Source organism: Sturnira hondurensis, unplaced genomic scaffold, assembly GCF_014824575.4.
Source record: "Sturnira hondurensis isolate 20B ecotype Veracruz unplaced genomic scaffold, ASM1482457v3 Scaffold0016462, whole genome shotgun sequence".
Taxonomy (NCBI): domain Eukaryota; kingdom Metazoa; phylum Chordata; class Mammalia; order Chiroptera; family Phyllostomidae; genus Sturnira; species Sturnira hondurensis.
Window position 1 is genome coordinate 4549086 of NW_028089093.1, and position 23617 is coordinate 4572702.

The window sequence follows — 23617 nt, forward strand, 5'->3', positions numbered from 1 at the left end:
AAATATACCAAGTATTGCTATTATAAATTCAATTTTTCATTCATAAATTTGGTACTCAATAAATGAGTATTCATTTTCCATTATGGTCTTCCATTCACTGAACATGCTACTGAAAGATAAAATTACATACCAGCAGAGTAAGGTATATTCTATTGTAACTTTCCTAAGGGTATAAAAGAGAACCTTTCATTCATAGAAGAGTCTCAATCCATGAAAGACTCAGCTGACACCTTGATCATACCAAGCAGCATGGTTTAGTAGATGCTGAAAGGCGCTTTGCTGATTTACTCTGAAAATATTCTGCTCACTCTTTCCTGCTTGTCTCTAGTACTTTCAGAAAAAAAATTAACAACAAAAGGTCAAATTTATTTTGAGTTCTACTTTTTGTAAAAAAAAAAATCACTGAGTAAAGCAGGTGGAAATTGTGTCTGTGCTAAAATGCTCCTTGTGGAGATGTCTGGCCACTAATCACCTAGTGAAAGGTACTCTAAGAATCGCTGGTGATATATAAAAAAACAGGGTTCTAAAAGAGGAGCAGAGAAAGAAAAGGAGAGTGGGAGAGAGGATAGAATACAGCAGTGATTTTCAACCAGTGTGCTGCAAGAATTTTTTTAAAAACATGTAATACCTAATTATTTAGTCAAGAGAACATGACCTCTTTTCCTCTAGGTTGTCCAAAAAAAATGACAACAGCCAGCACAAAAATATCTGTCTAGTGTGAATGATTCAAAATTATACCTATTTTTGTCAGAGTGGCAAAAAATGTAATCTACTTTTTGGTGTGCCACAGAATTTTAGTAATTAGTTTATGTGTGCTGTGAGATGAAAAAGGTTGAAAATGGCTAGAATAGAAGAGGAAAAGAGAGAGAAGGGGAAAAGGAGGAGGAAGGAAAAGGGAGAGAAGGAAGGGAAGAGAGAGAACAGAAGGGGATGGAAGAAGAGCAGGGAAAATAATCCAAAAATTAGCTGAAGACAGGAAAATAAAGATATTGAAAAAAATATCACGACGGAAAGTGGCTAAAAGCCAAAGAATGTCACAGTTTAAGACTGCCTAAGATTTTGCAACTCTCTCCACGTTGGGAAACTGCAACTATGTGACACAGTCCTGAACCCTGGGACCAAAGGACAGGACGGGACCTTGCGGCCACAGCTGCAGAGATTATAGCTTCTGTATCCTCCCCAGATGAGAGTTCCTAAAAATGAACAAAACTCTATCAGACCCACAAAAACAAGTATGTACCTTTCTAGTCGTTCATGGGATGGTATTTTGTATTTTCTAACTGGCAGGAAAACTAATCCTAAGGCAAATACAAACACCAAAGCCAGGATTCAGAAATAGATGATTCATTAAATAGAAGTTCCTAGGCTTAACTGAGGGACTGGCTGAAAGTTAACAGGCAGAGGTAACTGGTACAATATTGTGTAAGAATTTCTCAGATAATTTTACTTCCCCAGGCTGCCTTGGTTTCAAAACATTAACAAGTTCACTACCTTCACCTAACCTTGCCAAGCCAAAGTACTCTTAAATCCCACCTTTGCTCTAAGCTAATAATAAATTCAGAAAGAATAACAACTGAGAAACCAAAGTGGAGAGCCATGTTTTGGCACAACTAGATCTGTAATTAGTTGGAAAAAAGTGTCACACTTACTCATACCACTGTTTATTGTGTTTTCGGTAAAGCAACGTATCCAAGGCAACAGCATTGACATCCAGAGCTCCTGGGGAAGGCCACTGGTTGGTGAGGTGGGCAGTTAACTCTTGTCTTGATCTTAAATCATTATTCTTTAGCACAGTCCTGTGAACATTAAGATGGTGAGTGCTTTTGTCTTCACTGTTCTGCAATGGCAGAGGAGCCTAATGGTATCAGTTTAGGCCCTCAAAATTCATCTTGTAAAAATGGTATGTTAACAGACTGTGAACAAAACTACAGGAGGGTTAGATGGGGCTATGACTGTTCTATTTCCTGCAGTATGTGGTTTATCATTCTTTCTTTGCTGGCTGCAACAAATCACTTAAGAAATTCAGACTTCCTATCTTTTCCACAGAGATATTATGAGAAGACTAAGGGACTCATGCTGCATCTTGCATGTTAACTAAAAACCAGTGGTGATTATCTTTAAAGTTACAGAGTACCAAATGCCCATTAAAATATGAAGGAAAGGAAAGGTTCAGTACATATAGTTTTCTAGCTTCAAAATTCACAATCTGTGAAAGTAATTTAGCTCAGTAAACAAAAACATTAAATTGAATTTAAAATAAAACTAATGTAGAAAAATATAAAATAAAAACATCATGAGGTTCCCAGAATTGTTTTTGATAGAAGTGACTACCAATAAAGCTTCATGCAAATGATTAAATCAATGGCAATTGCATTGAACAGAATATATTTCCACTGGAAATATTTCAGTTAAAGAACAAAGCCATTGTACCAACCCATGGTTTCTTTTCATGTTTGTAGAACTGTTACTTATTAATAAGAACTACCTTCTTACAAAAGAACTAACTACCTTTGTGCCAAAATTTCACCTTCACAAACCAACTAATCATTGGCTCAAGATTAACTCAACATTTCAACTGGTAGTTAGAGATAATTGAAACCATAATTCTGTTTGCAAAGGTCTTATTCTTCCTCTAAAAGACCTTAAAATACCACCGAGGCCACCTGCATTCTCCAACAATAATCTCTGACATTATGTACCAATGTTCTGAGCCATCAGCTGAAAAGCAGGAAGTAATACATGCTTGCCACTATTTTCAGAGACAGTAATGGTCCTGTTGTGGAAGGCAGAGTCAGTGGAGCGGTAACAAGACAATCCCGCATCAGAAAATCAGCCTGCACAACATGATTCTAATGGGATAACCCCACTTAATATGTCTCTAACAGGCTACATGCGAATATCTGTGCATTTAAAAATTTTTCCTCCACTATGTCCACAAAGAAATATTATCTGATATAAAACACTAGCTTCTGGCTCGCAAGGTAATACTACCAATTAAATAAGCAGAAGTCAGTGAGAATTATCTCATTAAGCTATTCTTTTAGGGTACATCCAATAATTTCATTTCACTCGAAAAGAAATGTGAATGTTTAAAAGGAATATTAAATACTTTAACATTGTGCCCTGGCTGTTATGGCTCAGTAGACTGAGTGCTGGCCTTCAAACCAAAGGGTTGCTAGTTCGATTCCCAGTCAGGTCACATGCCTGGGTTGTGGGCCAGGTCTCCAGTAGGGGGCCTGCAAGAGGCAAGCACACACCAATGTTTCTCTTACTCTCTTTCTCCTTTCCCCTCTCTCTAAAAATAAGTAACTAAAATCTTAAAAAATACTTTAACATTGCTCTCTATAAAAGGACTAAAGATTAGAAAAACTGTAAGATTAACAGAAAAATTATATAAAGCAGAATTGGTGATCACTCGCCAGAGAATCTACTTTAGTAAACTACCATTATTTTGGGTTCTCTTAATAGAGTTTTCTTTCACATATTCCCTCTTTCTAGAGCCTCTAGTGAAGGTCATTGGGAAATTCAACTCCAACACTGTAACTGGCTTATAGGAAATACTCATAGAAGAGTGCAAGAGAGACAAATGTACATGTGGGAGGCAATGACATCCGTAGAACTTGGTTAATGATGAGTAACGGAACAGCCTCCAATTTATAGTACTTTTTTCCTGGAAAGTAAAAAGTTTTACACCACATAAAATGGAAACAGAAAGTGAAGTTTCATGAAAGTTTTCACACACTGACTTGTCCGTGGAGAATTTTTGCCTAATGACAAGTCGAGGTATTGTCTTTAGACCTTGGTACTTAGAAATCCAAATGCTATTGTTTTCCACGGGGAGCCTTCCTGCCTGGTTCTCTGGAGCAGGAGATAAGAGGCTTTGGTGCATTGAACAGGCACCACTTTTGTCCATGCCACATCTGTTTCCCACCCTGTATGAAGAACGTGGAGGCTTGCCACGATGAAAAGGAAAAGTTCCCGCAGGCTCCTTGGTTAGGGCCCTTTCTTTTACCACTCCAGACATTAGAGGACAAGCAAATGAGTTGAGTTAGGCTGGAAACCCCAGCCCTGAAGTTGGAGCCTGGGTACAGTCCATTAAGACTAATACAGCTTATTAAATACAGCTTTTTCATGCTAGCAGTAAAGTCCTGACCAAGATGTAGCAGCAAAGAGACATTCTTGAAGTTCCTACTTCCCAACTCTCTGAAATAGCTCAACCTTACTCTTTCTAGGCCTACTTTTTCAGTACTTCTAGCCATTCCATAAGTTGTTGATATCAATATGACAAATTGGTTACAATCAAAGAATCATTACTTACCTAAGAAGAAGCAAAATGTACCTAGAAAATTCAAGACCTACTTAAAGGTACCCCAACTGATGCTAATATGAAGAATCAGGATATCGTTCTCACTTGGCTAAGCTTAAAAATACGTTCATTTTAAACTGTTCAATAATTACTGTTATTTTATAGAGAAAAATCAGTGAAAATTAATGGTAAAATGATGTGATAATTACCATGTAACTTTAATTAAAATTCTAAGCAATGCTAATGTTACGGGAGTAATCTAAAAACTGAATCATTCCATGAGCCATGTTACATATATATTGGTCAAATTTAACACTCTCTCTTTAAGGTAATAATTCTCAGAAAGATACACTAATGGAAAATTATTTAATTTACTAAGAAAGTAGCAATAATATATTTATCAGAGTGATTTTTAAGAACTTTCTGTGGAACCTACCTCTAAATTGCTAGTCAGCTAATTTATCTTCAGATTCTCAATAAGAATTAGTCAGGAATTTAACCACAAGAAAAACATGATCCAATCTTTTATTCTCCCAACTTTACTAGTGTATAATTATACAGCATGATGATTTGATGTATGTATACAATGGGAAATAATCACCACACTCAAGCTAATTAACATATTCATTGCCTCACATATTTAACTTTGGTGTGTGTGTGACAAGAATACCTAAGATCTACCCTCTTAGAAAATTTCAAGTATAGACTTCCAGTCAAGATGGCAGCACAGGTAAACATGGCTCACCTCCTCACACAATCACATGAAAATTACAACTAAACTAAAGAACAACCATCACTCAAAGCCGTCAAAAATCAAGTTGAATAGAAGTCTGACAACCAGGGAATTAAAGAAACCAGATCCATCCAGACTGGTAGAAGAAACGGATATGTACTGGTTAGAGAACAGGCTGGTCCTAAACCCACATGTGGTGGATAAAAATTAGGGAAGGATATCTGGGGAGGGAGGAGTCCCATCCCCACATCAGGACCAGCCCAGGGTTCCATTGCCAAGTAGAGAAGTCCCCATAACTTCAGGCTGCAAAACCCCGTGGGGATTGAGTCAATGGAAGAAACTTCTGGAGTCCCAAGCAGTTCCCCTTAAAGAACCCACACATGGACTTACTCAGACTCACTCCTTCTGAGCTCTAGCACTAGGATAGCAGCTAAAAGGCACCCGTGGCACACAGGAAGGAACTGAACTGTATGGCATCAAGGCAAGAGCTGGGTAACAGCTGACCCAGACAGAAAGGTGGACAGAGGCCAAGGTCCCTTTTCTGAGCATGCCCCCCACAGAGCCAACAAACAAGTGCCATTTCTAACACTCCATCAACTTGCCTAACACTGTTTGCCCCACCCTGGAGATCCTCTGAGACTCTGGCCCACCCAGGTTATGGGTCCACCCAAGCTGTCAACAATGACTTTTCCATATGATTGGCTAGTCTTGGCTCATGTTTCACAACTTCCTAAATCCTATCAAAAAAAGCAGCAGCTTACTTCAGTGAGCCAAAATCCCTCTTACCTCTTGCTAAGTGGCCCCAGGCCCGATACTAGCAGCACCCAGCCTAGATTCACTGCTTAGCTCTTCACCTGGGAATCTCCAAGCCTCGCACTAGTAGCAGCCATATCCGATTGCTTTATAGCCCAGGCAGGGTGGCCCCAGGCAGAAGACAGGTTGGGGCCGACCCTGCCCTCACCACCCAGGAAATCCCAGAGTCTGTGAATCCATGGACAGCTACAAACCACATCAAAGCATCACCACCCTACCCCTGCACAGCTAATGTTCCAAGGAGGGCACAGGTGGGTCATCAGTGGTTACAGCCAGTCCTTGCAGCTGACTGGCATGATAAATCCCTCTAACTGACCTACCAACAGCCATCGAGGCTCAACTACAAGAGGAAGGTACACTCATCCCACACAGAGGTGCACCTCAAGTACCCAGCATGGATGATAGGTGAGGCTATGCCACTAGATCCTACAGGACATCTACTATTTTAGGCCACACTACAGACAGGGAGTCATAGCAGCTCTACCTAATACATAGAAACAAACACAGGGAGGCTGCCAAAATGAGGAGACAAAGGAACATGGCCCAAATGAAAAAACAGATCAAAACTCCAGAAAAAGAACTGAAAAAAAATGGAGATAAGCAATCTACCAGATGCAGAGTTCAAAACACTGGTTATAAGGATGCTCAAGGGACTTAGTGAGGACCTCAGCAATATCCAGTCAGAAATGAAGGATACACTAATTGAAATAAAGAACAATTTACAGGGAAACAACAGTAGAGGGGATGAAGCCAAGATCAAATCAATGATTTGGAAAAGAAAAGAACAAGAAGAAAGAATAAAAAAAATGAGGACAATGTAAGCAGACTCTGGGACAATTTCAAGGGTTCCAACATTCACATCATAGGGATACCAAAAGGAGAAGAAGAGGAACAAGAATGTGGAAATCTATTTGAGAGAATAATGAAAGAAAACTTCCCTAATTTGGTGAAGGAAATAGACTTCCCTAATTTTGTTGAAGTCCAAGAAGTATAGAGTCCGAAACCAGATGGATGCAACGAAGCCACTCTAAGACACATCATTAATTAACATGCCAAAGGCTAAAGATAAAAAGAGAATCTTAAAACCAGCTAGAGAATAGCAGTTAGTTATCTACCGGGATGTTCCCATAAGAATAGCAGCTGATTTCTCAAAAGAAACTTTGTAGGCTAGAAGGGATTAGCAAGACATATTCAAAGTCATGAAGAGCAGGGACCTATAGCCAAGATTGCTCTACCCAGAAAATCATTTAGAATCAAAGGGCAAATAAAAAAGCTTCCCAGACAAGAAAAAACTAAAGTTCACTGTCACCAAACCATAATAATATGAAATGTTAAAGAAACTTATTTAAGAAAAAGAAGATGATCAAAACTATGAGCAATAAAATGGTGGTAAATACATATCAACAATTGAATCTAAAAAACAAACTAAGCAAACAAGAAGGAAAGAGACACAATTATGGATACCAACAGGGTTATGATGGTTGCCAGATGGGAGGGGAATATGGGTGAGTGGGTGAAGAGATGAGAGGATTAATAAGTACAAATAGGCAGAACAGCCAGAGAGACATAAGGTACAGTACTGAAAATGAAGTAGCCGAAAAACTTAAATGCATGACCCATGGACATGAACAATGGTGTCAGGAATTGCCTAAGGGAGTGGGGGGGTGCTGGGTGGAAGGGGGCAAAGAAGAAAAAAATTGGGACAACTGTAATAGCATAATCAATAAAACATTAAAAATTTCAAGTATAATATACAGTATTGTTGTTAAATAACTACAGTCACATTACTATACAACAGTTCTCCAGAATTTTTTCATCTTGCCTAACTCAAACTTTGTTCCCCCTTGAGTAGTATTTCCCCATTTCCAACTCACCACTGGTCCTGGTAATGCTAAACACTATTCTCCTCTCTGTTTTCATGAGTTTGACTATTTTAGATTCCACAGGTGAGAGCATANCATGAACAATGGTGTTGGGAATTGCCTAAGGGAGTGGGGGGGTGCTGGGTGGAAGGGGGCAAAGAAGAAAAAAATTGGGACAACTGTAATAGCATAATCAATAAAACATTAAAAATTTCAAGTATAATATACAGTATTGTTATTAAATAACTACAGTCACATTACTATACAACAGTTCTCCAGAATTTTTTCATCTTGCCTAACTCAAACTTTGTTCCCCCTTGAATAGTATTTCCCCATTTCCAACTCACCACTGGTCCTGGTAATGCTAAACACTATTCTCCTCTCTGTTTTCATGAGTTTGACTATTTTAGATTCCACAGGTAAGTGAGAGCATACACTATTTGTCCCCCAGCATATTTATGTTACTTAGCATAATGTCCTGCAGGTTTGATCCACATTGTTGCAAATAGTCTGTTGTGTATGTATAAAGACATCATATGTATATGTATGTGTGTATATATATACATATATATATATATATATATATATATATATATATATATATATATGACTCTTTTTATTCATTCATGCACTATCCACTGACTGACAATGAATTGCTTCCACCTCTTGGTTAATGTGAAGGATGCTGACACTAACATGGGCTATCTTTCCGAGATCCTGCTTTCATTTCCTTTGGAAAAATACCCAGAAGTGGGATCACTGGATCATAGGATAGTTCTATTTTTAAATTTTTTAGGAATCTCCATGCTGTTTCTCCAGGTGGCTATAGTAACCACCATAACCACCAACTGTGTGCAAGTGTTCCCTTTTACCACATCTTCACCAAAACTCACCTATCATATTGCTGATAACAGACATCCTAACAGGTATGAGATGAAACTGTGATTGTGATTTGCATTTCCCCAATGATTAGTGAGGTTAGGCATCTTTTCATATACCTGTTGGTAACTTGTATGTCCCCTCTGGAGAAATGTCTATTCAAGTCCTTTGCCCATTTTTAATTGGATTTTTTTTTTTTGGCTATTGAGTTGTAGGAGTTCCTTATGTATTTTTGGGTATTAACTCTGTATCAGATAGATGGCAAATATTTTCTCCCATTCTGCAGGTTGCCTTTTTTCTCTGTTGATTGGTCCTTTGCTATGCAGAATCTTTTTAGTTTGATGCATCCATTTTTCTACTTTTGCTCTAGTTTCCTCCATTTTTGATGTCATATCTAAAAAAAATCACTGCCCAGAGCAACATCCTGAAGCTATTTCCCTCTTTTTCTTTGAGTAGTTTTACAGTTTCAAGTCTTATGTTTAAGTATTTCATTCATTTTGACTTGATTTTTGTTATTGGTATCAGAGAAGGGTCTAATTTCCTTCTTCTGTATGTGGATCTGCAGTCTTCCCAATATCATTTACTGAAGACAATACCCTGTCCACATGTGTGTTCTTGGTCTCTTTGTCAAAGATGAACTGACTGTAGGTGCCTGGATATTTTTCTAGGCTCTCTATTCTGTTCCAATGGTCTATATGTCAGTTGAAATGTCAGCACTATACTGCTTTGATTACTGTAAATTTATAATAATTTTTATATCAGGAAATGTGATGCCACCAGCCTTACTCTTCTTTTTCAGAACTGCTTTGATTTACCAGGGTCTTTTTGGTTCCATATAAATCTTAGGACTGTCTTTCCATTTCTTTAAAAAATGTCATTGGATTTTGATAGGGATTGCACTGAATTTGCATAGTGTGGGTATTTTAATAATATTAATTCTTCTAATCCGTGAACACAGGATGCTTTTTTTTGTATTTCTGGCCAATTTTTTGTATATTTTATTGATTATACCATTACAGTTGTTCTATTGCCCCCCCTTTATTCCCCTCCACCCTGCACACCCCCTCCCTCACCATTCCCCTTTAGTTTATGACCATGTGTCTCAAGTTCTTTAGATTCTGTATTTCCCCTACTATTCTTGCCCTCCCCCCTATCTATTTTCTACCTACTGTCTATGCTATTTTCTATACCTTCTCCCCCCTTCTCCTCCTCCCACTCCTCTGCTGCTAACCCTCCATGTGTTCTTCATTTCTATGGTTCCACTCCTGATCTAGCTGTACTCTTGGTTTGCTTCTGTTTTAGGTGTGGTTGTTGATAACTGTGAGTTTGCTGTCCTTTCACTGTTCATATTTTTCATCTTCTTTTTCTTATATAAGTTCCTTTAACATTTCATATAATAAGGGTGTGGTGATGATGAACTTGAATTTGGGCGGGGCAACCCAGTGGCTGGGTTGTGACGCTGTACGTGGGGCGGGGTCTGAGATTCTGATAGCAGTGAGTTGTGAAAGTTTTGAAAGAAATGGCTCTTACTCTTCTGTTCAATATTCTTGTAACAGTTTTTGTGTAAACAAATCTTGTAACACACAGATTTACAACCATCCAGAAATGGTAGCCATGCTATGGGAAAGTGAATCTTTAACTTCTAGATCCAAGAAAATAGTCTAATTCTGACCAGTGACCATAATTTTTCATTTGTTGCTTTGGTAATATTGTTTTAGTTAAAATCACCCTAGAGATATGAAAAACAATTGTAAGGTTTCTTTGCGAAATTTAGAGGATCAGTGATATTTTCCTATCACAGAAGCATGATAAAACAATAACTTGTAGGTTCTTCTGCATCCTAAAATGTTTGAGAGTCTTCATTTCCTTTAAATTATCAACAGTAAAATAAATGATACAGGTAAACTGAATTCTTCAGATGAAAATATCTCTGATTAAATTAAAACTGATTTCATAATTATTTTTAAGACAGTTTAGACAAACTACCAAGACTATTTGCAAAAGAAAAATTAAAGTATCTTCTTAATCTTTCAGTTGCAAAGTAATACCCAGAAATCTTTGTTGTTTGTCTCCTAATATATTTCTCCTGGCTTATGGAAAAAAAGGGCTATGGAGGTGTTAATCTGCCCCTAAATGAGTGATACTCCACAGGACAAACTCACAAATATTAGAAAAATAGAAGAAACAAAATATGAACATAATTCTTTTCATTAAGATACAAACTCCCATAAAGCATTACATATTTATGTTCCTTAATAAAACTTTACTTAAAAATCATCTTTTATACTTGCTTAGTCACCCTGGAAACTACATGCTAATTACAAAAGGAACAACAGTAACTACATGGAAGAGAAGAACATCTTAACCAAATGACTAAAATTAATATCACTACTATAGGGCCAACGACAGACTTCATGTACCTCTGGATATAATATCCTGAAGACATACCATTTATGTTGTAATCCAACCACAAATGGATAAACTCATTCTAATCACAGGGAAAACAAACAAATTAAAATTCAGGGACATTCCATAAAATTACTAGCCTGTATTCTTCAGAAATGTCAATCAAGTGTGAGGCAAACACTGAAAAACTATTCTAAGTTAAAAGCAACTGAAGAGACTGACAACCAAATTCAAACATGATTCTGGATTGGATTCTCACCAGAAAAACAAAAGTTGCAATAAGAGACATTATTTGGACAACTGATGAAAGTGAAATACAAGTTATAGACAAGATGAAAGCATTATATCAATTTAAAATTTTAAATTGAAAGCTAAACTATGGTTATTTAAGAGAATATCTTTGTTACTAGGAAAGACACACTGAAGTATTAAGGAGTAAAGAAGCATGATGTATGCAAATGGTCATGTGGTTTAAAAATAATACATCTGTATACACAGGGAGAGGGAGAGAACTATGACACTATGACAAGAGTGGCAAAATGTTGGAAAGTGCTGAGTTTAAGAAATGGTACATGGAAATTATTTTGTACTGTCCTTGTAACTTTTCTGAAAGTTAGAAATCATTTCAAGAAAAAAAAGTAAAGTCATCCTTTAAGTAAATAACAATATGAGAAGATTTTCACCATAAGCAATTAACTGACAAAATCAAGTTTGACAAAACGTTACAATTAGTACCAGTGCTTTGAAGAGTGACAAGTCAAAGGGCTTTTACCAGCCCTTTAGGGGTGTAGGTCAAGATACAGCTTTCCTCATCAAAAGAAGTCTTGCTAAAGAAAAGAGCAATACTGAGCTATGCTTAGTAATATTCGGCACAACCTGGTAACAAACAGTTTATGCACTGGCACTTAACTTTTAGTAGTACTGGTCTTAAAGACCATCCTTCTACAATCAATCAATCAATAACTAGATAATTATACCTATGTATTTGAAAGGATATACGCCAAATTACAATATAGCAGTTAACTCTGAGTAGCACAACTGAAGGTAATTTTTATTTTCTTCCTATATCTTGCAATGTTTCGAAAACGATCATGGACTACTTTTATAATAAGAAAAACAAAAGTAAACTTTAAAAAAGAGAAGTGAAAGACAACTTAATAGCAGGCAAATAGATCTATTGGAATTTGAATCATATGTTAAAACATGACACTTTGTTATATTCACATACTTCCAAAAATTTTCCAAAATGGCCTCACTTACAGCTGATCTTGAAGCTCTACAATTATGTATTCTAACTGTTCCTTTTCCAATTTATGGGCCAGATCAGAATCCTCAATCCTTTGTAGTAGTGTTTTATTCTGGGAGACGGATTCAGACAGCTGGTTCTCTCGAAGTCGTAAGAGTTCTTCAAGATAACCCTGGAAATAGAGATCAGCAAGATACAGCCAACTGTAAAATTATAATATATATTGGTATCTATACTGTAACAAAATGATTACAGAGTATCAATGATGAAACAGTAAAAAATAATTGTTTTAATTGAATACAAAAAATTAACATATGTTTATTATTAAAGCTCTTCTCTAAGACTCATTATAATTTTTTGTAATTTAAGGCATAATTTAGTTAAAATATTATAATTTCTGAGCTCTACAACAGTGAAAAAATACTCCACATGCCTCCTAGTTTCAAAATGCAGACCTAATTACAGAATAACCAATTGAAAAACTGTTTCTATGTGGTTATTTTTTCAAAAACAGAGATTAACACTTTAGCTTTAACAGATCAGTTGGAAAGCAGTAGGATGTTCGATTAGGCCTGCAGGCTTAGGGAGTGTCTAGTGTCCAGGCATTCCAGCTGTACTAGTTACCAGCTATGAATGCATCCTTGGGCAAGTTAATCTCTCTGTACTGTAGTTTCATCATCTGAAAGTGAGGACAGTAAGCGTGACTAGTTGGGAAGATTAAACTAATCAGCAGAGGTAGAACACTACCTAGAACACTGAATGCAATGAATAATTCCTAGCTATTGTTATTAGGAAACACCTAGTAGATAATAAGACTTCTTGAACGGATCCTCTGCTACCTTTTTACTCATGTACTGTTTCTTTGTCCTTTTATTCTGCTTTCTTAAAGACTCCATTGAATTTATCCTACAAACTCTGAAACTGAATTTTTTAATTCAGGAAATTTTAATTTTAATTTCCAATAACTCTATCATGTTTGCTGATGGTTCGTCTCTCATAACATCCTACTTTTTAGTTGCAATGTGCTTACAAATTCCTCTCAGGTATAATTTGAATCTTTTTTTCTTAATGTATTAATTTACTCCAATGTTATCCTATTCGACTGTCATTAACAAAGTATTTTAACTAATTTTCCTTTACGCTGCATGTTAATAGAAGTTAATACCACTCTCCCCTCATTAAGTTTCTTTTTCAGATTTTTTCCCCAGTAATCCTCAAAATCGTTTGCAGATTAAAGATTCTACTTCTTTTCATTGCAACTTTGGAAACATGTACATGCAAATTAAAATATGTGACTACATTTCTCACTATAGCACAAAGACCTTGAATGGCTTTAGCTTCCATCATCCTCTCTTACCTTTCCTAATCCTGTTGGAGGTTTACATCCCCGTGGTTTCCCAGTGGAGGGCTGCAGTCAGCTTATACAGCTCTCAAGAGCTGATTATTAAACTTCAGAAATTTTCTGTGCAGTTGCTAAACACTGCTATTATTAAAAATTAAATTATATAGACAAACTTAAGTAAATTATATTAAAAATGACAAAATGACTCCTCGAAACTCATCACTACTTCAGTATTTTACCAGCTTTTACTATTATCTGTGCTCTTAAGGTGCCTGCCATCTATTGTATCTGTCTACACAGTGGTGTGCTACAGGGCATCTCTTCCCAGTTCTGCATCCAGAACTGGGCCATGATGGGAGTATTTACCCCAGAGAATCGGCAAATGCTACAGACCAGGGCTTCTCTATTTCCTCTGTGGAAGTCAGTTTGTTAAACATATTTCAGCACACCAATGACATCCCATATTGGCCATTAATAGAGTCGTTTTGTTTCATACGGCCAAGTTTTATTTACCAATTTCTGTGCTTAAACTGTCAGTTTGCACCTCATTCCTGCCTTCTAGGTTCAGTTTCCATCCGGAATGATAGTGGGCCTAGACCTGCTGTTTCCCTGTTGGTATTGAAACACAGGTACCTAAACTAAGGGAGTGGCTCCTCCCCACACAGGGGGCTTCAGTGGCTCACCCCATGACTTACTCCTTTTGTGTTTCAAGGTTTCTATTTTTCCAGTCCTTAATGAGCTCATATTCTTTGAGAGAGTAGCTCTCAAAGTAGCTGCATGAAGCTCTTTAAAACTGTACTCTACTCAGCATTTTCATATCTTTACAATGTAAAGGCTTTCAGATTAGACTAGTCTGAAATCTTGCTGGTATAAGAAGTCTTCTTTAATAGGGTATTAAATTTTCCTCCATACACATTATGTACATTTTTATAGCTATTATAAATAGGATCTTCTGTATATCTTCTAACCAGTAGCTGTTTGTCTATATAAACTTTATTCACATTTGTAAATTCACTTTGTAAGCATTTTTCTCAGTGTATTTTTATTCTTTCAATACTTCTACTGTTAATTCCATCACGCTTTTCCTATACAGATTATCTATGAATAAAGACAATTTGAAAGGACGGGTAGAAGAGAGAATAGATAATACAGTACGAAAAAAAGAAATTATAACTCCTCAAGATAATAGAGTTTATTTTCCTTTCTATTATATACTCTACTTGGCCAAGTATACAGCTTAACATGCAAAAGCTGCTAAAATAACTGATTAAAAAAGAACAAATGAAAGGGCACAAGATGGCACAGGTGTGAATGGAAGTCACATAACAACCTCCCAGGGACAATCTGGAATTACAATTAAACTATGGAGAAATCACCTGGAACAAACAACTGGACAATAACAAAAGAGAAGACTTACAACCTTGCACAGTCAGAAGACTCAGCCTCAGCACAACCTGACTGGTAAGGAGTGAGGTGGAGACTATAGAAGGCTGGCTGGGTGCCCATAGGCAGCAGCGCCAGAGGGATAATTAAGTGGCTGGTGGGACCCCCTTGAGAAGAGCAGGGCCTACACCCTAAGCTGAGATCCCCAGCCTAGAGCACTAGAACCCAAAAAGTACACAGATAGCAACCATCAGCAAAAAGTAGAACGGTTGCTCTCTGCTGAAGACAGATGACTGGAGATGCAAAGAGCCACTGAAAAAGCCAACGCACAAATTTTCATTTGCAGCCACTTACCTGGGGCTCTGGCAAAGGTGGGGACAGAGTGGGCTAGAGATGCCTGAGGAGAGACTGGGGATGAAAGCTTTAGGGAGAGAGCTGAGAGAGTACACCCTGGGATTCCAGTACTGAGTCATCCCCCAGACAGCAGCAGCCATCCTACTCAGGCAGACCACTCCCCTCAGAGTAGCAGCTGCCTAAGGGGAAACAATAGCCCCGACCCCAGGTGGGATCCTTCCCCACCCCATGGTGGTTAAGTCTGCTAAGTGAAGAATGACTAGATTAACAACTGAAGTAGACTGCCACAAACAGCACATCCCTGGCAGGCTGCCTAAGGTCAGGTGGGCAGAGGTGGGGGGTCAATATCTGACATCGCCAGAGGTGGATCCAGAAAGGAAAAACAGTGGCAAATACTAGAGGCTACCTAGATGAAATCCACTACGGTCTTCTCCATGATTAGTGGTATTGTTTATCTTGTATAGCTTTCTAACATTCATTTCTTGACCAGTGAGTTTGTGCATATTACATCAATAGATTTTATACTATAGTTTCTTTCTCTCCTTTCTTATAATAGCCTTAATCTCTTTATTCCTTCATTTGTAGTGGTTAATTTGCTGTTGATAGTGGGATTGTGGTGGGGGGATGTTATTTTTTGCTGATTTGGGTTTGTTTCTTGGGCTTTGTGATTTTGTTCTGGCAGCACCTACACAATAGCATATGAGACATGGAGGGCAGAGTGACCCTCAGTCAACCAGATGGAGGGGAGGACCCACCAAAGAATGACCCAACAACAATCAAAACCCAGTTACATCCAGAGAGCCAACATAAATGGCAAAAAAGGCATCCTAAGAGCATCAAGTTCAGTAGATCAAGGAAACTGCACCACTGATTCTCACAGGTCTCCTACCATAAAAGTTCACACCACAAACTGGGGGAGTTACAACAGATCAGTTTAAGAAGAAGTAGCAAATAAGATGAGTCTCACAAATAATAGGAAGGCAAAGAAACAACCCCCAATTGAAAGAAAAGGAGGAATCCTCAGGAAGACTGCTAAATGAAATAGAGGCAACTCAACAATCAGACACTGAGTTCAAAACAATGGTAATAAGGAAGCTCAATGAGCTCAGTGAGAATTACCAAACACTACAGGGAAGCTACAAGGAACTTACTGCAAACTATATCAGCATGAAAAAGGCCAGAAAAACTATCAACAAGGGCCAAGAGGAAATGAAGAATACAGTTTCTGAATTGAAGAACACAGCAGAAGGAACCAAAAGCAGGCTAGGTGAAGCAGAGATTCGAGTCAGCAAGCTAGAGGACAAGGTAGGAAAAAAACTCCCAGAAATAGCAAGAAAAGGAAAAGAATCTTAGAAAGAATGAAGAGGGGTTAAGGAACCGCAGGACAACATGAAACATAATATAATAGGGATATATAATATTCATAATAAAAGGGATATAATAGGGATATTATATAATATAATATATAATAATAGGAATATAATAGGGATATGCCATACAATAGGGATACCAGAAGGAGAAGAAGATAACAAGGGATAGAAAACCTGTTTGAAAACGGAATGATGGAAAACTTCCCTAATCTGATGAGAGAAAAAGTCACACAAATCCAGGAAGCACACAGGGTTCCAATCAAGAAGAACACAAAGAGGCCCACTCCAAGACATAATTAAATGGCAAAATTCCAAGACAAAGAGAAAATCTTAAAGGCAACAAGAGAGAAATAGGAAGTAACATACAAGGGAGCCCTGACAAAGCTAGCAGCTGACTTCTCAGTGTAAACACTCCAAGTCAGAAGGGAATGGCAAGGAATATTCCAAGTAACGAAAAGCAAAAGCCTGCAACCAATACTACTCTACCCAGCAAGGCTCTCAATTAAAGTGCAAAGCAAAATAAGGAGTTTCCTGGATGAAATAATACACTTCCACCAAACCAACACTGCAAGATGTGCTAAAGAGACTACTTTAGGAGGAAGAAAAAGAATGAGAGAGAGAGACAAAGGAATGCAGGTACAAAAGGCATAAAATGGCAATGAATAAGTATGTATCAATAACAACATTAAATGTAAATGGACTAAATGCTCCCATCAAAAGATATAGGAGAGCTGTACAGATAAGAAAACATGACCCACACATATGTTGCCAACAAGAGACCCACATCAGAACAAAAGACCTACACAGACTAAAAGTGAAAGGTTGGGAAAAACTATTCCAAGCCAATAGACAGGGAAAAAAGCCAGGGTAGTAACACATATCAGACAAAAAAAGACTTCAAAAGAAAGACCATAAAAAAAGATACAGGCAGACATTTCATAATACTCAAGAGAAGAATCCATTAAGAAGACATAAATATTATAAATACATATGAACCCAACATAGGAGCACCCAAATATATAAGGAAAATCTTGGAGGACTTCAATAAAGACATGGAGAGCAACACACTTATACTAGAAGATTTTAATACTCTACTGTCAAAAATGGATACATCTTCCAAACAAAATATCAACAAGAATATTGCAGTGTTGAACAATGCCCTAGATCAAATGGACTTAACTGATAAAACCTTTCATCCCAAAGAAGCAAAATAGACACTCATTTCAAAGGCACATGGAACATTTTCAAAGACAGACCATTTGATAGAACACCAAGCAGGCCTCAACAAATTCAAGAATACTGCAGTTATATCAAGCATTTTCTCAGACCACAATGGCCTGAAATTAGAAGCCAACCTCAAGAAAAAAATATGGAAAACACTTAAGCCTGCTATTAAACAACGAATGGGTTAATAATGAGATCAAAGAAAAATCAAAAGGTTTCTGGAAACAAATGAAAATGAACTCACAAGAGTCCAAAACTTATGGGACACAGCAAAGGCAGTCAGTCCTGAGAGGGAAAAGTTCATAGCGACAGAGGCTCACCTTAAAAAGACAAACATTTCAAATAAACAACCTAACCCTACATCTATAAGAACTGGAGGAACAACAACAAACCATGGTCAGAGGGAGTGCAACAGCGGTGTCAAACTCATTTCCACTGGGGGCCACATCAGTGTCGTGGTTGCCTTCAAAGGGCCAAATGTAATTTCAACTCCTTAACTGTTAAGGAGTAGTTACATTTACACAGTCCCAAAATTACATTCGGCCCTTTGAAGGCAACCATGAGGCTGGTGTGGTCCCCAGTGAAAATGAGTTTGACACAGAAGGAAAGAAATAACCAAGATTTGAGCAGAATTAAATGGCATAGAGACTAAAAGAACAACTCAAAGGATCAATAAATCTAGGAGCTGGTTCTTTGAAAAGATATACAAAATCGACAAGCCTTTACCCAGAGTCATCAAGAAAAAAGAAGAGAGGACCCAAATAAACAAAATCAGAAATTAAAGAGGAGAGATTATAACTGACACTACAGAAAAACAAAAGACAGTAGGAAATTACTACAAAGAACTATATGCCAAGAAATTTGAAAACCTAGTTGAAATGGACAATTTTTTAGAAAAATATAATTTTCCAAGACTATATCAAGAAGCAACAAAAAGCCTGAATAGACCATAACAGCTGGTGAAATCATTCTAACAGCTTTTGATAGAAGCAGTAATCAAAAACTTCCCACACACAAAAGCCCTGGACCAGACGGTTTCACAGGAGAATTTTTATAAAACATTTAAGGAGGAGCTAATCCCTATCCTTCACAGACTATTCCAAAAAATATAAGAAGGGAGACTTCCAAACTCTTTTTATGAAGCCATCATTATCCTAATCCCAAAACCAGATAAAGATACAACAAAGAAAGAAAGCTATAGGCCAATATTGCTGATGAACATAGACACTAAAATTCTCAACAAAATATTGGCAAACTGCATACAAAATATTGAAAAGATCATACATCATGACCAAGTAGGATTCATCTCAGGGATGCAACAATGGTACAATATTTGCAAAACAATAAACATAATACATCACATAAAGAAACGGAAAGCAAAAATCACATGATCATGTCAATGGATTCAGAAAAAGCATTTGATAAAGTACAGCACCCATTTATGATAAAAACACTCAGCAAAGTGGGAGTAAAGGGAACATCCCTCAACATAATGAAGGCCATATATGAGAAACCTACAGCCAACATCATACTCAAAGGGAAAAAATTAAAAGCTTTGCCACTAAGATCAGAAACAAGACAAGGATGTTTGCTTTCACTATTTCATTCAACATATTATTGGAAGTCCCAGCCACAGCAATCAGACTAGAAAAAGAAATAGAAGGCATCCAAATCAGAAAGGAGGAAGCCAAATGGTTATTATCTGCAGATGACATGGTAGTATACAATGAAAACCCTACAGACTTCACCAAAAAACTACTTGCCCTAATAAGTGAATTTGGCAAAAGAGCAGGATACAAAGTCAATATTCAGAAATAGAAAGCATTTTTGTATAAGAACAACGAAATATCAGAAACAGAGATCAGGAAAAAAGTACCATTTGCTACAGCAACAAGAAAAATAAAGTACCTAGGAATAAACCTAACCAAGGAGGTAAAAGACCTGTACTCAGAAAACTACACAAAACTGAAGAAATTAAGGACGACACAAATAAATGGAAGCATATACTGTGCCCATGGACTGGAAGAATTAACATCATCAACATGTCCATAGTATCCAAAGCAATTTAAGATTCAATGCAATCCCTATTAAAGTACCAATGACATGTTTCACAGTCATAGAACAAACATTTCAAAATTTTTTATGGAACCATAAGTGACCCTGAATAGCCACAGCAATTTTGAGAAAGAAGAACAGAGTAGGAGGGATCACCATACCTGACATCAAACTGTACTACAAGGCCACTGTAATCAAAACAGTCTGGTACTGGCATAAGAACAGACACATAGACCAATGGAATAGAATAGAGAGCCCAGAAAGAAACCTAAGTCTCTATGGTCAATTAATATTTGACAAAGGGGAAAGGCACACAAAATGTAGTCAACATTTCCTCTTCAATAAATAGTGTTGGGAGAGTTGCACAGGTACATGCAAAAAAATGAAACTTGACCACCAACTTACACCATACACAAAAGTAAACCCAAGATGGATGAAAGACTTAAACATAAGTCGTGACACCATTAAAGTCCTAGAAGAGAACACAGGAAAATATCAGATATTCCATGCAGCAATATTTTCACTGATATGTCCCCTACAGCAAGGGACATAAAGGAAAGAATAAACAAATGGGAATTCATCAAAATAAAAAGCTTCTGCATGACTGAAAAAAAATCAGCAAAATGAAAAGAAAACCAACTCTATGGAAAATATATTTGCCAATGATACCCCAGACAAGGGTTTGATCTCCAAAATATATAAAGAACTCACACAATTCCACTCCAGAAAGACAACTGACCCAATTAAAAATGGGCAAAGGACCTGAACAGACACTTCTCCATGGAGAACATACAGAGGGCCCAGAGACATACAAAAGGATGCTCAGCATCACTAGCCATCAGAGATGCAAATTAAAATGACAATGAGATACCACTTCACACAGGTCAGAACGGCTACAATAAACAAATCAACAAACAAGTTCTGACAAGGTTGTGGAGAAAAGGGAACCCCAGTACACTGTTGGTGGGAATGCAGACTGGTGCAGCCACTGTGGAAACAGTATGGAATTTCCTCAGAAAACTAAATGGAACTGCCTTTTGATCCGGCATTTCCACTGCTGTGATTATACCCTAAGAACCCTGAAACACCGAATCTAAAGAACGTATGCACCCCAATGTCTATAGCAGCATTATTTACAATAGCCAAGTGCTAGAAACAGCCTAAGTGCCCATCAGTAAATGAGTGGATCAAAAAACTGTGGTACATTTACACAATGGAATACTAGATAGCAGAAAAAAAGAAGGTTTATCTACCCTTTGTGACAGCATGGATGGGTCTGGAGAACATTATCCCAAATGAAATAAGCCAGGCAGTAAAAGACAAATACCATATGATCTCACTTATAAGTGGAACCTAATCAATAAAACAAACAAGCAAGCAAAATATAACCAGAGACATGGAAATAAATAACAAAATAATTGTAACCAGAGGGGAGGTGGGAGGGGATAACAGGGATAAAAGGGAAGGGTTATCAAGGAACATGTATAAGAACACATGGACAAAGCCAAAGGGGGATGGGATTGTGGGTGGGAGATGGGTGGGGAGGGCTGGGGGTGGTGGGGGGAAATTGGAGACAAGTGTACTGGAAGAACTATAAAAAATAAAATAAAAAAGAACAAATGAGACACATATGGAATTGGCTTAGGCAATTACTACTCTTTCACATACAGAATGATCTTATGAAATTAATCACAGAAACTAAAATCTCAAATATATAAAGGAAACTACATACAGAAGAATAAATGGCTTACTTTTATAGCAAAGCATAAAATTTTTAAAAAAAGTTTAACAAACAAAAGCCCTTCCTAAAATAGAACAGAAAGAAAGGAGCAATGGGCAGATTCTTTCTTTTAGCTAAAAGATCTTTTGGCAGTGACAGTCCCAAGGCAATAAGTAGAACTAAATTAATGACTTTAGACAAGGATGAGCACCTTCTGTTCCAGGGTCAGCTGATACTTTTGCTTAACTCTCTTGCACTTGTTGAACCAACTATTCTCATCCATGATGAAGGGAGGCCCGAGGTTCTCTGGAGTGCTGCTTTCACTGCCACTGCTCCCCAAGGTCCTCAGCTCTTCCTCGTCACTGCTGATGCTGTCAGAACTGGGAAGAGTAAAAATTTTTAGATAATAAACTTAATAATAGTACCAACTTTGGTTTTTAATAAATACTTTTGTATTTTCGAACTCCTGGTGAGCAAACTCTATAATATTTAGCACTAAATATACAATTATAATTAATGATATTATAAAGGCTTTAACTTTTTGAAATACCTTTCTGTGTTTTTAATTTTTCTATAATGAATATGTATTACTTCCAAAATAAAGTAAAAGCAGTCATTTGGGGAGGGACAGACTCTGACACTTTCTTAAAATCAGAAAACTAATAGAGTTTTTTAAAAAGGCATTTAATATAGTTTTATTTGAGGGGAAGCAATTCAATTTTTAAAATATTGGCTCAATTGAGATAGTTTAAGTCTTTCTAAAAAGAAAAAGTCTATGGTCAGAAATTCTAACTTGTTAATGACTAGGCTGAACTGGTATTTCCCTTCTCATTTTAGTTTCTGTTATATAACAAGTTGGTAGGAATCCTTTGAAATATAAATTTTAGGAGAAATGGCTATGTATACATTTTTAGATTTGTGCATTAAAGAAAGGAAATTGCATACAAATTTCCATTAATCTTGCTCCTTAACTTCAGATCTGTGGCCCACTCTGCACCAAAAAACTGGGACTGTGGACAAGTTACTTAACATCTCCTTGTTTCAGTTTTCTCACTTGTAAAATAAGGATTAGCAGTGCCTACCTCACTGGCTTTTGAGGATTAGTGAGTTAATAGAAATAAAGCCCTTAGAACAATGCCTGGTATATATTCAATAATTATTAATATCATTTTACTAGTATTATTTTGAACTATAGTATCTTCACAAAGTGTCCTATAATGCAGCATATCCCCAGCAGTATAATTTTATGCCTATTCAAAACAACTTCATGCTGTATTTCTTTTCTAGATCTAATGTACTAGAATTATCCCTTTTATTAAGGAATCAATTTAAGTTATCTTGCTGCCACAATACCCTATTTTTCCTTCTTTCTCATCATCCAAAATATATTCACACTCCTAGCTCTGAAATAATGGTAACTTCTCTCACTAAATGATGATTATCTTGGGGAGAGGAAATGTGTTCTTTTTCAGAAATTCATGAAATTCCTATACTATAAATATCTGTGTGTCCCTGGTACAGAGGACAGTTTGTTCCTACAGTAGGCACTCCATTAATGCATCTTGATTGTGTGTGTGTATACACAGAACACATGTACACACATTACACCCTTTCTCTCTCCCTTACAGCCTCTGGCCTGATCATAACATTTTAGAAGTACATGAAGATTACCGTTCCATTCAGAAATCAGTAAGTGAAGGCACACCTTCAGGAAGTCTATGGATTTCACCTGATTGACTTTTGATGCCTGATGTGAGACCGTGGGAATTCATAACTCTCACACAGACTGGTAGTGGGATAAATGGGTATGACTCTTTTATAAGGATAGACTTTAAAAGCCATAAAATGGCTTGTATATGGTTTGTTATATTTACCTGAACAACTCTGTAAATTCCAAATAGAAATAAAATGAAAAATGATTTAG

At 37.1% G+C, this 23617-nt stretch overlaps 1 protein-coding gene across 4 annotated transcripts in view; it reads right to left on the bottom strand.

The window, feature by feature from the left end:
* RUNDC3B (RUN domain containing 3B) overlaps window positions 1-23617 on the bottom strand; it is a 136229-nt gene that overhangs the window by 17149 nt on the left and 95463 nt on the right. For 3 of the 4 annotated variants that reach the window (XM_037066122.1, XM_037066121.1, XM_037066125.1), the window contains 3 exons: window positions 21905-22073; window positions 12260-12417; window positions 1650-1796 (listed from right to left, as the gene is read on the bottom strand). In XM_037066122.1, the coding sequence (XP_036922017.1) occupies window positions 1650-1796; window positions 12260-12417; window positions 21905-22073 (474 nt within the window). The remainder of the gene's footprint in view (window positions 1-1649; window positions 1797-12259; window positions 12418-21904; window positions 22074-23617) is intronic. The other variant, XM_037066124.1, reaches the window with a different exon arrangement.